General features: G+C 54.4%; 1 protein-coding gene across 3 annotated transcripts in view; it reads right to left on the bottom strand.

Moving 5' to 3' along the window:
- Positions 1–10,699, bottom strand: part of LOC140716330 (ankyrin repeat and protein kinase domain-containing protein 1-like) — a 50,604-nt gene extending 39,905 nt beyond the window's left edge. The window contains exons 1-4 of one of the 3 annotated variants that reach the window (XM_073028943.1): positions 10,411–10,699; positions 9,064–9,235; positions 7,637–7,933; positions 1,929–2,077 (exon numbers count right to left, since the gene is read on the bottom strand). In XM_073028943.1, coding sequence (XP_072885044.1) covers positions 1,929–2,077; positions 7,637–7,933; positions 9,064–9,222 — 605 coding nt within the window. In that variant the 5' untranslated portion in view covers positions 9,223–9,235; positions 10,411–10,699. Of the gene's footprint in view, positions 1–1,928; positions 2,078–7,636; positions 7,941–9,063; positions 10,160–10,410 lie in introns of those variants that run through there. The other 2 variants (XM_073028942.1, XM_073028944.1) reach the window with 2 other exon arrangements.
- Between the last annotated feature and the right edge of the window lie 1,846 nt (positions 10,700–12,545).

The following is a 12,545-nucleotide window of genomic DNA, read 5'->3' on the forward strand; positions in this document are numbered from 1 at the left end:
GAAGGATGTGGGGGGTGAGATTACTGGAAGTTGGGTAAATCAATGTTCATTCAATCAGGTTGGAGGCTATCCAGATGGAATATGAGGTGCCCCTCCTCCAACTTGAATTGGCCTCCTCGTGGCAGTAGAGGGGACGGTGGACAGACATACCAGAATGGGAACGAGACGTTGAATTGAAATGAGTGGCCACCGGGAGGTCCTACCTTTTGCGGCAGATAGAGTGATGGTGCTCGTCAGAGTCTCTGCATTGGGTCTCACCAAAGTTGGGAAGGCCACCCCCGGGGCACCAGATACAGCAGATGGTCCAGTTTTGCTTCACTTGGAAGGACTGTTTGGGGCCCTGAGTGGCGGTAAGCGAGGAGGTGTTCTGGCAGGTTAGCACTTGTCATACTTACAGGAGAGAGAGAGATCAGTGAGGCGGGATGAGTGGATGGGGGGGGGGGGGAGAGGAGAGGGGGATAGGGGGGAGGGGGGAGAGAGAGAGAGAGAGAGAGAGACTCCCGCAGTCCAATGAAAGAGGAACCCCAGCTGCTCAACCTATCTCCATAATCTGCATACTTTCCAGCTTAATGTCATCCTTCCTAGAGCAGGGCGACCAAAGTTGTACACATTATCCCAAATGCAGCCTCTCCGGCATTTTGTCCGACTGTAACATAACCTGCCTGGCCAATGAAAGCCAGCAAATGCCTTCTTCACCACCCTGACTATTTGCAACACCACTTCCAGGGAACTATATGCCTGTATCCCTGGGTTCTTTCGTTCTGCAGCACTCCCCACCATCCACAGTGAGTCCAATCCTGGTTTGTCTTCCCAACCTGTAACACGTTGCACTTATCTGAATTAAACTCCATTCGCCATTCCTCAGCCAACCCAGCCGATCATGGTCCCACTGTAATTCCTGATAAGACTCTTCACTGTCTATGACAGCACGTATCTTAGTATCTCCTGTTAGGTTAGGTACCTGGAGGGAAGAGGTCGACCTCTCTCCTCACCCTGGCATCTTCTGAGGTGTTGCTCTCCCTTCAGCACCGCATCCCACCCAACCCAACCCACCCTCCTACCTCCAACAGAGGGGTGAGTGAACAGGGTTTTCAACCTTCTCAGACCCACATCAGCCAATCACAATGGGGGTCACCACATCTGTACCTAAGGCAGCCAATCAGCCAGCCCTTGTCCCCAATGGCATTCTTGTCAACCAATAGGGTGTGGGGGAGGTCATGACCCATGGACCCAGTGGCAGAAAGCTCACTCTATCAGGTGAGAGGGAATGTGTGAAAGGGGGCATAACATTGTTTGCCGAATTGAGTCAGGGTGGGATGAGGAAGGGATGCAGCCTTTAACCTCAATGGCACTTTGAGGTCAAGTAACCAGGTGGAAGTGTGAAGGGATTGTGACCTCTGAAAATGACACTGAGGTCAAACACTTAGATGAAGGGTTGAAAGGGTTAAGAACTTTAACGCCAGTGACAGTTGGTTCAGTTGGTTGGGCAGCGACAGAGAGCAAAACAATGACCCCCCCCCCCCCCACCCTCATAACATGTACATCAAGTCGGGGGTGGGGTGGGGGGTGATGGCTGTCATGACCTTTAACCCCAATGACACTAATCAGACAAGACTGGAGGGTTTAAGAAACTTGACCCCTCACCCCAAAGCTGCTGAGGTTAGCCAATCAGATCAGGAGGTGCAAAGGTGAATTGACGGCGTCCTGCACTGACCGCGCCCCACCACATCCCATAGGTTGACAATAATGCCACTGGAGACTGAGGGATGAGTGTATGAGGGAGTAACAGGGAGAATAATCCTTATGCCCCCTTATCCCTGCTTTCCCAGAACAGGGTAAATTGATTGTGTGCCCCTTCTAGCCAATCAGAAGAGCTGCAGCCTGGTGGACAGGGGAGAAGGGGAGGGTGTGGAGGGTGAGAGACTCACCTGTAGATATCTGTCGGGGGTCCAGGTTTGTAGTGATCTTTGCCAGGGTCAAAGCATTCAGGAGGAAGGTACTCCAGCGTCCCAGCGACCAAGCAGGAACTGTCGCCCGAGGACCTCTGCTTCAGTTTCGAGAGCCCAAAGTCGGCGATCTGTAGAGTCGGAGACAAGGTGAGGCTCCTTCCACATTGTCTCATCACACACTCGCGGGGACAGGGTCAGACACAGGGTGAGGCTCCCTCCACACCGTCCCATCACACACTCCCAGGGACAAGGTCTGACACAGGGTGAGGCTCCCTCCACACCGTCCCATCACACACTCCCAGGGACAGGGTCAGACACAGGGTGAGGCTCCCTCCACACCGTCCCGTCACACACTCCCAGGGACAGGGTGAGGCTCCCTCCACACCGTCCCATCCCACACTCCCAGGGACAGGGTCAGACACAGGGTGAGGCTCCCTCCCCACCGTCCCATCACACACTCCCAGGGACAGGGTCAGACACAGGGTGAGGCTCCCTCCACACCATCCCATCATTCACTCCCAGAGACAGAGGAACAGAGAGGGAGAGGGAGAACAACATGTATCACGTGTATGTGGAGTGTGTGAAGTTGCAGGCCGCCGTTGCGTATCTGAGGGGGGCTATGCCTCACTTTCTGGTTGCAATTCAGCCCTGTCTACATATCTGGTCACCCAGTGTGCAGATATGGGGCAGGGTGGGGGGGAGGTTGGTGGTGTGAGGCAGGAGGAAGCCATCCCGGTAAGCCTGCTCCTGGGTCTAGCCAAATCAGTTATCCATAGGTCCTGGAGGTGAGTGGTGTGGTGGAGAGTGAAGAAGATTGTCTAAGGTAAAATCAAGATCTCCAGGAATCTTCTGGCCAAGGGTTCCAGCCCGGTTATCCCTGCAGAAAGAACACTCAGTAACCAGAACCACTGGACTTCTTTGGGGATAGATTGTCTCCTGTTTAAGGAACCAGCCTCCCCTCCATGAATTCTTGTCTCTACTACTCACTGCCTCAGTAAAGCAGCCAACATCATCTACCCGTGCTGGACACCCTCTTCTCCCCTTGCCCATCAGGCTCAAAGTGCCTAAGCCCGAAAGTACTTGCCACCGGGCTCAAGGGCATTTTCCACCTCACCCTTACTGGATTGCCCCCTAGTACGATGAGATGAAACTTGACCTCACAATCTACCTCGTTCTGACCTTGTACCTGACTGTCTACCTGCACTGTACGTTCTCTGTAGCTGTTATACGTCATGCTGCATTATCGTGGTTTCACCTGGTCCCACCCCAATGATTTTGATCTGTATGAATGGTCTGCAAGACAAGTTCTTCACTCTATTACAGGACTATGCTGTCATATTTAACTGTTTTGCGGTACTTTGCTAACATAGATACCAATATTTAATGCAGTCTGTACTGTCTTACAGTTTTGTAGCACTGCAGTAGAGTCATAGTAGACCAAAGCACAGAAATGGGCCCGTCGGCTTATCCAGTCCTTGCTGGCCTGGTCTTATGCCCAGTCCCACCTAGTGGCACCCGGACCACAGCTCTTCATACCTGTGTCCTCCACCTACCTGTCCAAATCTCTGTTCACCACCTACCTGTCCAAATCTCTGTCCTCCACCTACCTGTCCAAATCTCTGTCCACCACCTACCTGTCCAAATCTCTGTCCTCCACCTACCTGTCCAAATCTCTGTCCTCCACCTACCTGTCCAAATCTCTGTCCTCCACCTACCTGTCCAAACCTGTCCTCCACCTACCTGTCCAAATCTCTGTCCTCCACCTACCTGTCCAAATCTCTGTCCACCACCTACCTGTCCAAATCTCTGTCCTCCACCTACCTGTCCAAATCTCTGTCCTCCACCTACCTGTCCAAACCTGTCCTCCACCTACCTGTCCAAATCTCTGTCCACCACCTACCTGTCCAAATCTCTGTCCGTCACCTACCTGTCCAAATCTCTGTCCGTCACCTACCTGTCCAAATCTCTGTCCGTCACTTACCTGTCCAAATCTCTGTCCTCCAACTACCTGTCCAAATCTCTGTCCTCCACCTACCTGTCCAAATCTCTGCCCACCACCTACCTGTCCAAATCTCTGCCCACCACCTACCTGTCCAAATCTCTGTCCTCCACCTACCTGTCCAAATCTCTGTCCACCACCTACCTGTCCAAATCTCTGTCCTTCACCTACCTGTCCAAACCTGTCCTCCCCCTACCTGTCCAAATCTCTGTCCACCACCTACCTGTCCAAATCTCTGTCCTCCACCTACCTGTCCAAATCTCTGCCCACCACCTACCTGTCCAAATCTCTGTCCTCCACCTACCTGTCCAAATCTCTGTCCACCACCTACCTGTCCAAATCTCTGTCCACCACCTACCTGTCCAAATCTCTGTCCGTCACCTACCTGTCCAAATCTCTGTCCGTCACCTACCTGTCCAAATCTCTGTCCGTCACTTACCTGTCCAAATCTCTGTCCGCCACCTACCTGTCCAAATCTCTGTCCTCCACCTACCTGTCCAAATCTCTGTCCACCACCTACCTGTCCAAATCTCTGTCCGTCACCTACCTATCCAAATCTCTGTCCGTCACTTACCTGTCCAAATCTCTGTCCACCACCTACCTGTCCAAATCTCTGTCCTCCACCTACCTGTCCAAATCTCTGTCCTCCACCTACCTGTCCAAATCTCTGCCCACCACCTACCTGTCCAAATCTCTGTCCTCCACCTACCTGTCCAAATCTCTGTCCTCCACCTACCTGTCCAAACCTGTCCTCCACCTACCTGTCCAAATCTCTGTCCATCACCTACCTGTCCAAATCTCTGTCCATCACCTACCTGTCCAAATCTCTGTCCGTCACTTACCTGTCCAAATCTCTGTCCTCCACCTACCTGTCCAAATCTCTGTCCTCCACCTACCTGTCCAAATCTCTGTCCTCCACCTACCTGTCCAAATCTCTGCCCACCACCTACCTGTCCAAATCTCTGCCCACCACCTACCTGTCCAAATCTCTGCCCACCACCTACCTGTCCAAATCTCTGCCCACCACCTACCTGTCCAAATCTCTGTCCACCAGCTACCTGTCCAAATCTCTGTCCACCAGCTACCTGTCCAAATCTCTGTCCACCACCTACCTGTCCAAATCTCTGTCCTTCACCTACCTGTCCAAATCTCTGTCCTTCACCTACCTGTCCAAACCTGTCCTCCACCTACCTGTCCAAATCTCTGTCCACCACCTACCTGTCCAAATCTCTGTCCTCCACCTACCTGTCCAAATCTCTGTCCTCCACCTACCTGTCCAAATCTCTGCCCACCACCTACCTGTCCAAATCTCTGCCCACCACCTACCTGTCCAAATCTCTGTCCTCCACCTACCTGTCCAAACCTGTCCTCCACCTACCTGTCCAAACCTGTCCTCCACCTACCTGTCCAAATCTCTGTCCTCCACCTACCTGTCCAAATCTCTGTCCGTCACCTACCTGTCCAAATCTCTGTCCGTCACCTACCTGTCCAAATCTCTGTCCGTCACTTACCTGTCCAAATCTCTGTCCTCCGCCTACCTGTCCAAATCTCTGTCCTCCGCCTACCTGTCCAAATCTCTGTCCTCCGCCTACCTGTCCAAATCTCTGTCCACCACCTACCTGTCCAAATCTCTGTCCACCACCTACCTGTCCAAACCTCTCTTAAAAATTGCAATTGAACTCGCATCACCCAGTTCCGCTGGCAGCTCGTTCCACAGTCACACCACCCTCTGAGTGAAAAAGATTCCCCTTAAATATTTTACCTTTCACCCTAAACCTGTGACCTTTAGATCAGGTCTCACCCAACCTCAGGGAAAAGGCCTGCATACAGTCACCGTGTCTATACCCCTCATGATTTGTATATTTCTAAAAGATCTCCTCATTCTCCTATGCTGCAGGGAATAAAGGCCCAATCGAGGTATAAGATGATAAGAGGCACAAAAACTGTGAATATCTGTGAAAGACCTTCTTCCTGGGGTAGAAATAGTTAGTGCAAGATGGCAGATTTGAAGTGATTGGAGGAAAGTACAGGGGGATGTCAGAGGTAGTTTTTTTTTAACACAGAGAGTGGTGGGTGTACGGTACATGTTGCCGGGGTGCTGGTAGAGGCAGATACATTCGGGATATTTCATATAAGCACATGAACGGATCCTATGTGGGAGGAAAGTGTTAGATTGATCCTACATTAGGTTAAATGGCTGGCACAGCATCATCGGCCAAAGGAACTGGACTGTTCTATGTCTACAACACACTCGAAATGCTGGTGGAACGCAGCAGGCCAGACAGCATCTATAAGGAGAAGCGCTGTCGACGTTTCCGGCCGAGACCCTTCCTCAGGACTATGTCTATGTCTAGTTTTCCGCTCAAGCTTTCCACTTAACTCAGTTCCTAAAATCCCAGCGACATCCTTGTAAATTTTCTCTGCACTCTTTCAAGCTTATTGATATCTTTCCGGTAGGTACAGGAGGTGATCAAAACTCCAAATTCAACCACACCAGCATCTTATACAGCTTCAACGTAACATCCCAACTCCTGTACTCAGCGTGCTGATTTATGAAGACCAATGTGCCAAAAGCTTTCTTTCCGACCCGGTCTCCCTGTGATGTCATGTTCAAGAAATTATAGATCGATATTCCCACATCCGTTTCTTCTACTGCACTCCTCAGTTCCCTACCATTCACTGTGTAAGTCCTCCCCTGCTTTGCCCTCCCAAAGTGCGATACCTCACACTTGTCTGCATTAAATTCCGTCTGACATGTCAATTTTTCAGCTGCAGACTTTGAAAGCCTGCCTCGCTGTCCACTATGCCCCCAATCTTGGTGTAATCAACAAATTCACTGACCCAGTTTACCACATTATCGTCCAAATCATTGATACAGATGACATACCACAATGAGCACAGCACTGATCCATATAACAATTACAACACGGAAACAGGCCATCTCAGCTCCTCTAGTCTGTGCCGAACGCTTACTCTCACCTCGTCCCACCGACCTGCACTCAGCCCATAACCCTCCGTTCCTTTCCTGTCCATATACCTATCCAATTTTTTTTTAATGACCAAATCGAACCTGCCTCTACCACTTCTACTGGAAGCTCATTCCATACAGCTACCACTCTCTGAGTAAAGAAGTTCATGCTTGTGTTACCCCTAAACGTTTGCCCCTTTACTCTCAACTCATATCCTCTTGTTTGTATCTCCCCTACTCTCAATGGAAAAAGCCTATCCACGTCAACTCTATTTATCCCCCTCATAATTTTAAATACCTCTATCAAGTCCCCCCTCAACCTTCTACGTTCCAAGGAATAAAGACCTAACCCGGTGGTACACCATTAGACACAGTCCTCCAGTCAGATAGACTCCAGTCTACTACCACTCTCTGTCTTCTTTAAGACAATACTGAAGCAAGTTTTCTACTTCATCTTGAATGCCAAGTGACCTAAACTCTGGACCAGTTTCCCATTTGTCAAGTCCATGTAAACATCCACTGTCTTTCCTTTATCAACTTCCCTGGTAGCCCCTTCAAAAAGCTCTATGAGATTAGTAAGATTCAAACTACCATGCATACCATACCTTGTTGGCTATTTCTAATCCGGTCCTGTCTATCTGGTAATAAATGAGATTATGCTTAAAGAAAAGGGACACACATGGAGAAGCGGTCACTTTGGGAGGGAGAAGGGCCCCTCACCTTGGCATGGAGCTCTCCGTCCAGCAGGACATTGCGAGGGTTGAGGTCGAGGTGGAGGAGAGGAGTGTCCAGTCCGTGGAGGTAGTTCATCCCCAGCGCCACCTCGTGGATGAGCCGGACGCGTAGGGCGGGCAGGAGGCTCAGCCGCTCCTGGACGGAGGCCAGCGAGCCCAAGGACAGGAATTCCATCACGATACCAAGCGGCTCCTCGGGGTGGCAGTAGAGGCCCACAAGAAAGACAACGTGCGGAAACCGCAGGCTGCTCATCAGCTCCGCTTCTCGGAGAGCGTCCTCGTCCTGTTCACTGGCATGGGGGGAAGAAGAGAGAAGGGGCGAGTGTGGGAATAGCGGGGGGGGGGGGGGAGAGGAGAGAGATTGGGGTGTGCCAAAAGGAGGAAGGAGAGGTGTGAAAGAGGGAGGAGAGGAGTGGGACAGAAGGGAAAGGATAAGAGGGAATGTGGAGGAGGTGAGTGCAGAAGGGTAAGGGGTAGTGAAAGGAGGAGAAGAGGATCAGATAGGAGGAGAAGTAGAGGAGAGGGATGAGTACAGGGTCATGGGTGAGGGGTGAGGGCAGGGGAGGGTTCACAAGTGGAGAGGGGAGGAGGAGAGAGAGGTAGAGGTGGAGGGGTAGGGCAAGGGAGGAGGGTTAGGGAGGGTGTGGCACAAGATATAGGGGACGGGTGAGAGAGTAGCGTGGGAAGAGAGGAAGGATGTGAGGATGAAAATTGGGCAACGGGTTGCAAGCGAGGGAGGTGGCAAGAGATGATGGGCAATGGGGGAGAGTGGGGGAGGGGAGGGGAAAGTGGGGGAGAGAAAGGAGGAAGGCGGGGGCAGAGGGGGAGGGGGAGAGAAGCAGGATGTAGCAAGGGGCAGTAGAAGGAGAGGATGGGGAGAAAGAGGAGGAAGGTGGGGTTACAGACAGAGGAGGAGTGTGGAGGAATGGGGAAGGGATGGAGGGAGACAGAAGAGGATGTGGTAGGGTGAGTGTGACATTCTATGAGTGTGCGTTGGTGAATGAGTGTGTTTTGATAATTTTGGAGTTAGTGCAAATATGTATGTGGGTGTAAGAGCATCGATGATCTCCTTGCACACTCCACCAGGTCTCACTTCCCCTCCCCTCCCTTCAGCCACCTCCTCTGTCACTCCCCTCCCTCTTCTTCTCTGCCTCTCCCTTCCTTTTCCACCTTCGACCCTCCCAACCTTTTGCTAACCCCTCCCCTACCCCCTCCCCACAACTTTGTCCCTCCCCATCTCCCCACTCTGCAACATTTTCCTCTGGCCCCCTCTCACCTACTCCACCTCTCCCTCTACAACTCGCCTCCCTCCCACCACCACCTTCAGCCCCTCCCTACCCTGCCACCCTGCTTCGCCCCGCCCTCTTCCTCCCCAGCCCCCACAATTCCCGACACCGCCTCCGGCACACTCACCAGCGTCTGGGATGCCCCGTGAAGCATCTTAATGGCGACCTCCATGCGCCAGGGACGGTACCATGCCCGGATCACTCGGCCAAAGCCCCCCTCCCCCAGGGGACGTTTCTCCGTCAGCTGGTCGGCAGTCACTCTCCTCAGCCCGCACTCGGCATGCATCTTCACACTCACCCTGGCATTGGAGGCAGGGTCGTGGGGCATTGGTGGTTCAGGATGGGGCGGTGAGCGAGCGAGGGAGGGTGAAGGTGGGAGGAGGGGGTGAGGATAACGAGAAGAAATAGATGGATAGGAGCAGGGTAGGATAGGGAGGGGACGGTGAGGAGAGGGGGAAGTTGGAGAGGAAAGGGTGAAGATGAGGAGGTATATTGCAGTCGCCGGTTCATTTCCCTCTGTTCCCCAGTCATTGTAACCTCTCCGTCCCTCAACTCGCCTCTCTCCTCCTTTCCATCCCTCATCAGTCCCCTAGCTCCCACGCCCACCCTCCCCCTCACCTCTCGCACTTACACCCTACACTCTCTACAGCTCCCGTGACCTCTGACCCTTCTCACCTTTTGTCTCCCCCACCCCCACCCCCACCTTCCCGGTCGCCCCACACCCCAGAGAGCACAGACTGGGATCGAGTCAACCAAGTAGTGTGAGAAGGAGAGGGTGAGGGGAGGGGGACAGAGGGAGGGGGGGGGGGAGAAAGGAATAGAATAAAGGGAGGATAGAGACAGAGTGAGACGAAGTAGGAGGGAGAGGGATAGAAGAGAGAGGGGCAAAGGAGAGCGGAGAGAGAGAGGGGGCACAAAGGGGGTGAGCAGAGAATGAGGGAGAGGCAAGCTGAGAAACAGATAGAGAAGGGGTGTCAGAGAGAGGGGGCACTGAGGGAAAGATTGAGGGGGAGAGAGAGTGTAGGGAGGCACGGGGGGGGGGGGGGGCTCAAAGAGAGAGAAAAGCCAAAGAGAGACAGAGGGAATTACAGAGGGGGAGAGAGAGAGAGTTACTCAGAGACCGACAGATAACGAGCGTGTCACAGAGAGTGACAGAGTGTGAAAGAAAGTGAGAGTGATTGTGAGGATAGCATAGGAGCTCTCATTTCTCTCCATGTGATTCTTAACCCCCCCCCCCCCTCCCCACCAACATCCATGTCCTTTAATCCTGCCTCCCTTGGGTGCTGCTACTACCTCAGTCCACCCCCTTCCCAATGCTGGGCCTCTCCCAGCACCAACAACTTCAGACAAAATCTGTACTTCAGCCCTCCTGACCCTCCTGACCCTGCACCCGTAACCATGCCTCCCTACTGCCCCTCCTACACCCCCAGCTGCCACCCCCCCCCCCCCCCGCGCCACTGTGAAGACGCCTCACCCTCAGGCACAAGACGCCAGGGACGATCAACCCTTCCTGGTTCAGTCAGGTTAAAGTTCATCGAAACATGGGAAACAGGAAGAGAAGCAAAAAGGAAGGGGGGGGGGAGCGGGGAGGATGATGAGGGAGGGGTGAGGCAGGGCAGGGTGAAAGAGGGGGTGGCGGGAAGGGGTGAGAGAGGGAGGGATGGAGGGGAAAAGGGCAGGGAAATGGTGAGAGGCAGGGGAAAGTGGAGGGAGGGAAGGGAGGGAATTAGCAATATTGAATGGTGGATACACAACCATCTAAGATTGTCCCATGGAGAAAAACCCCCACCCCCCACCCAAACTGTCAAGAAACCCCCACCCGCAGGATGAGACATGTTTCAATCCATGCCCTCCCCCTCCAATACGGACAAAATCTCAGCCTGTCCAGCTTCTCCTCATGGGCTGACCCGCCTGTTCCGGGACACTCAGTGAGCAGTGTGACGCTGTCCGACGCACACACGCCAACGTCATGAGTAACCGATTCAATTCCCCTCTCCGCCAAGGATATAACACAACTCAGTTTAAACACTTTATTTAAAACAAACAATATTTTAGACAGAATGAGGCTCCCTCCACACCGTCCCGTCACACACTCCCAGGGACAGGGTCAGACACGGGGTGAGGCTCCCTCCACACCGTCCCGTCACACACCCCCGGGGACAGGGTCAGACACAGGGTGAGGCTCCCTCCCCACCGTCCCGTCACACACTCCCAGGGACAGGGTCAGACACAGGGTGAGGCTCCCTCCACACCGGCCCGTCAGGGATAGGGTCAGACACAGGGTGAGGCTCCCTCCACACCTTCCCGTCACACACTCCCAGGGACAGGGTCAGACACAGGGTGAGGCTCCCTCCACACCTCCCGTCACACACTCCCAGGGACAGGGTCAGACACAGGGTGAGGCTCCCTCCACACTGTCCCGTCACACACTCCCAGGGACAGGGTCAGACACAGGGTGAGGCTCCCTCCACACCTTCCCGTCACACACTCCCAGGGACAGGGTCAGACACAGGGTGAGGCTCCCTCCACACCGTCCCGTCACACACTCCCAGGGACAGGGTCAGACACAGGGTGAGGCTCCCTCCACACCGTCCCGTCACACACTCCCAGGGACAGGATCAGACACAGGCTGAGGCGCCCTCCACACCGTCCCGTCACACACTCCCAGGGACAGGGTGAGGCTCCCTCCACACCGTCCCGTCACACACTCCCAGGGACAGGGTCAGACACAGGGTGAGGCTCCCCCCACACCGTCCCGTCACACACTCCCGGGGACAGGGTCAGACACAGGGTGAGGCTCCCTCCACACTGTCCCGTCACACACTCCCAGGGACAGGGTCAGACACAGGGTGAGGCTCCCTCCACACCGTCCCGTCACACACTCCCAGGGACAGGGTCAGACACAGGGTGAGGCTCCCTCCACACTGTCCCGTCACACACTCCCAGGGACAGGGTCAGACACAGGGTGAGGCTCCCTTCACACCTTCCCGTCACACACTCCCAGGGACAGGGTCAGACACAGGGTGAGGCTCCCTCCATACCGTCCCGTCACACACTCCCAGGGACAGGGCCGGACACAGGGTGAGGGTCCCTCCACACCGTCCCGTCACACACTCCCAGGGACAGGGTCAGACACAGGGTGAGGCTCCCTCCACACCGTCCCGTCACACACTCCCAGGGACAGGATCAGACACAGGGTGAGGCGCCCTCCACACCGTCCCGTCACACACTCCCAGGGGACAGGGTGAGGCTCCCTCCACACCGTCCCGTCACACACTCCCAGGGACAGGGTCAGACACAGGGTGAGGCTCCCCCCACACCGTCCCGTCACACACTCCCAGGGACAGGGTCAGACACAGGGTGAGGCTCCCCCCACACCGTCCCGTCACACACTCCCAGAGACAGGGTCTGACACAGGGTGAGGCTCCCTCCACACCGTTCCGTCACACACTCCCAGGGACAGGGTCAGATACAGGGTGAGGCTCCCTCCACACCGTCCCGTCACACACTCCCAGGGACAGGGTCAGTCACAGGGTGAGACTCCCTCCACACCGTCCCGTCACACACTCCCAGGGACAGGGTCAGATACAGGGTGAGGCTCCCTCCACA

This window comes from Hemitrygon akajei, chromosome 25, assembly GCF_048418815.1.
Source record: "Hemitrygon akajei chromosome 25, sHemAka1.3, whole genome shotgun sequence".
Classification (NCBI taxonomy): domain Eukaryota; kingdom Metazoa; phylum Chordata; class Chondrichthyes; order Myliobatiformes; family Dasyatidae; genus Hemitrygon; species Hemitrygon akajei.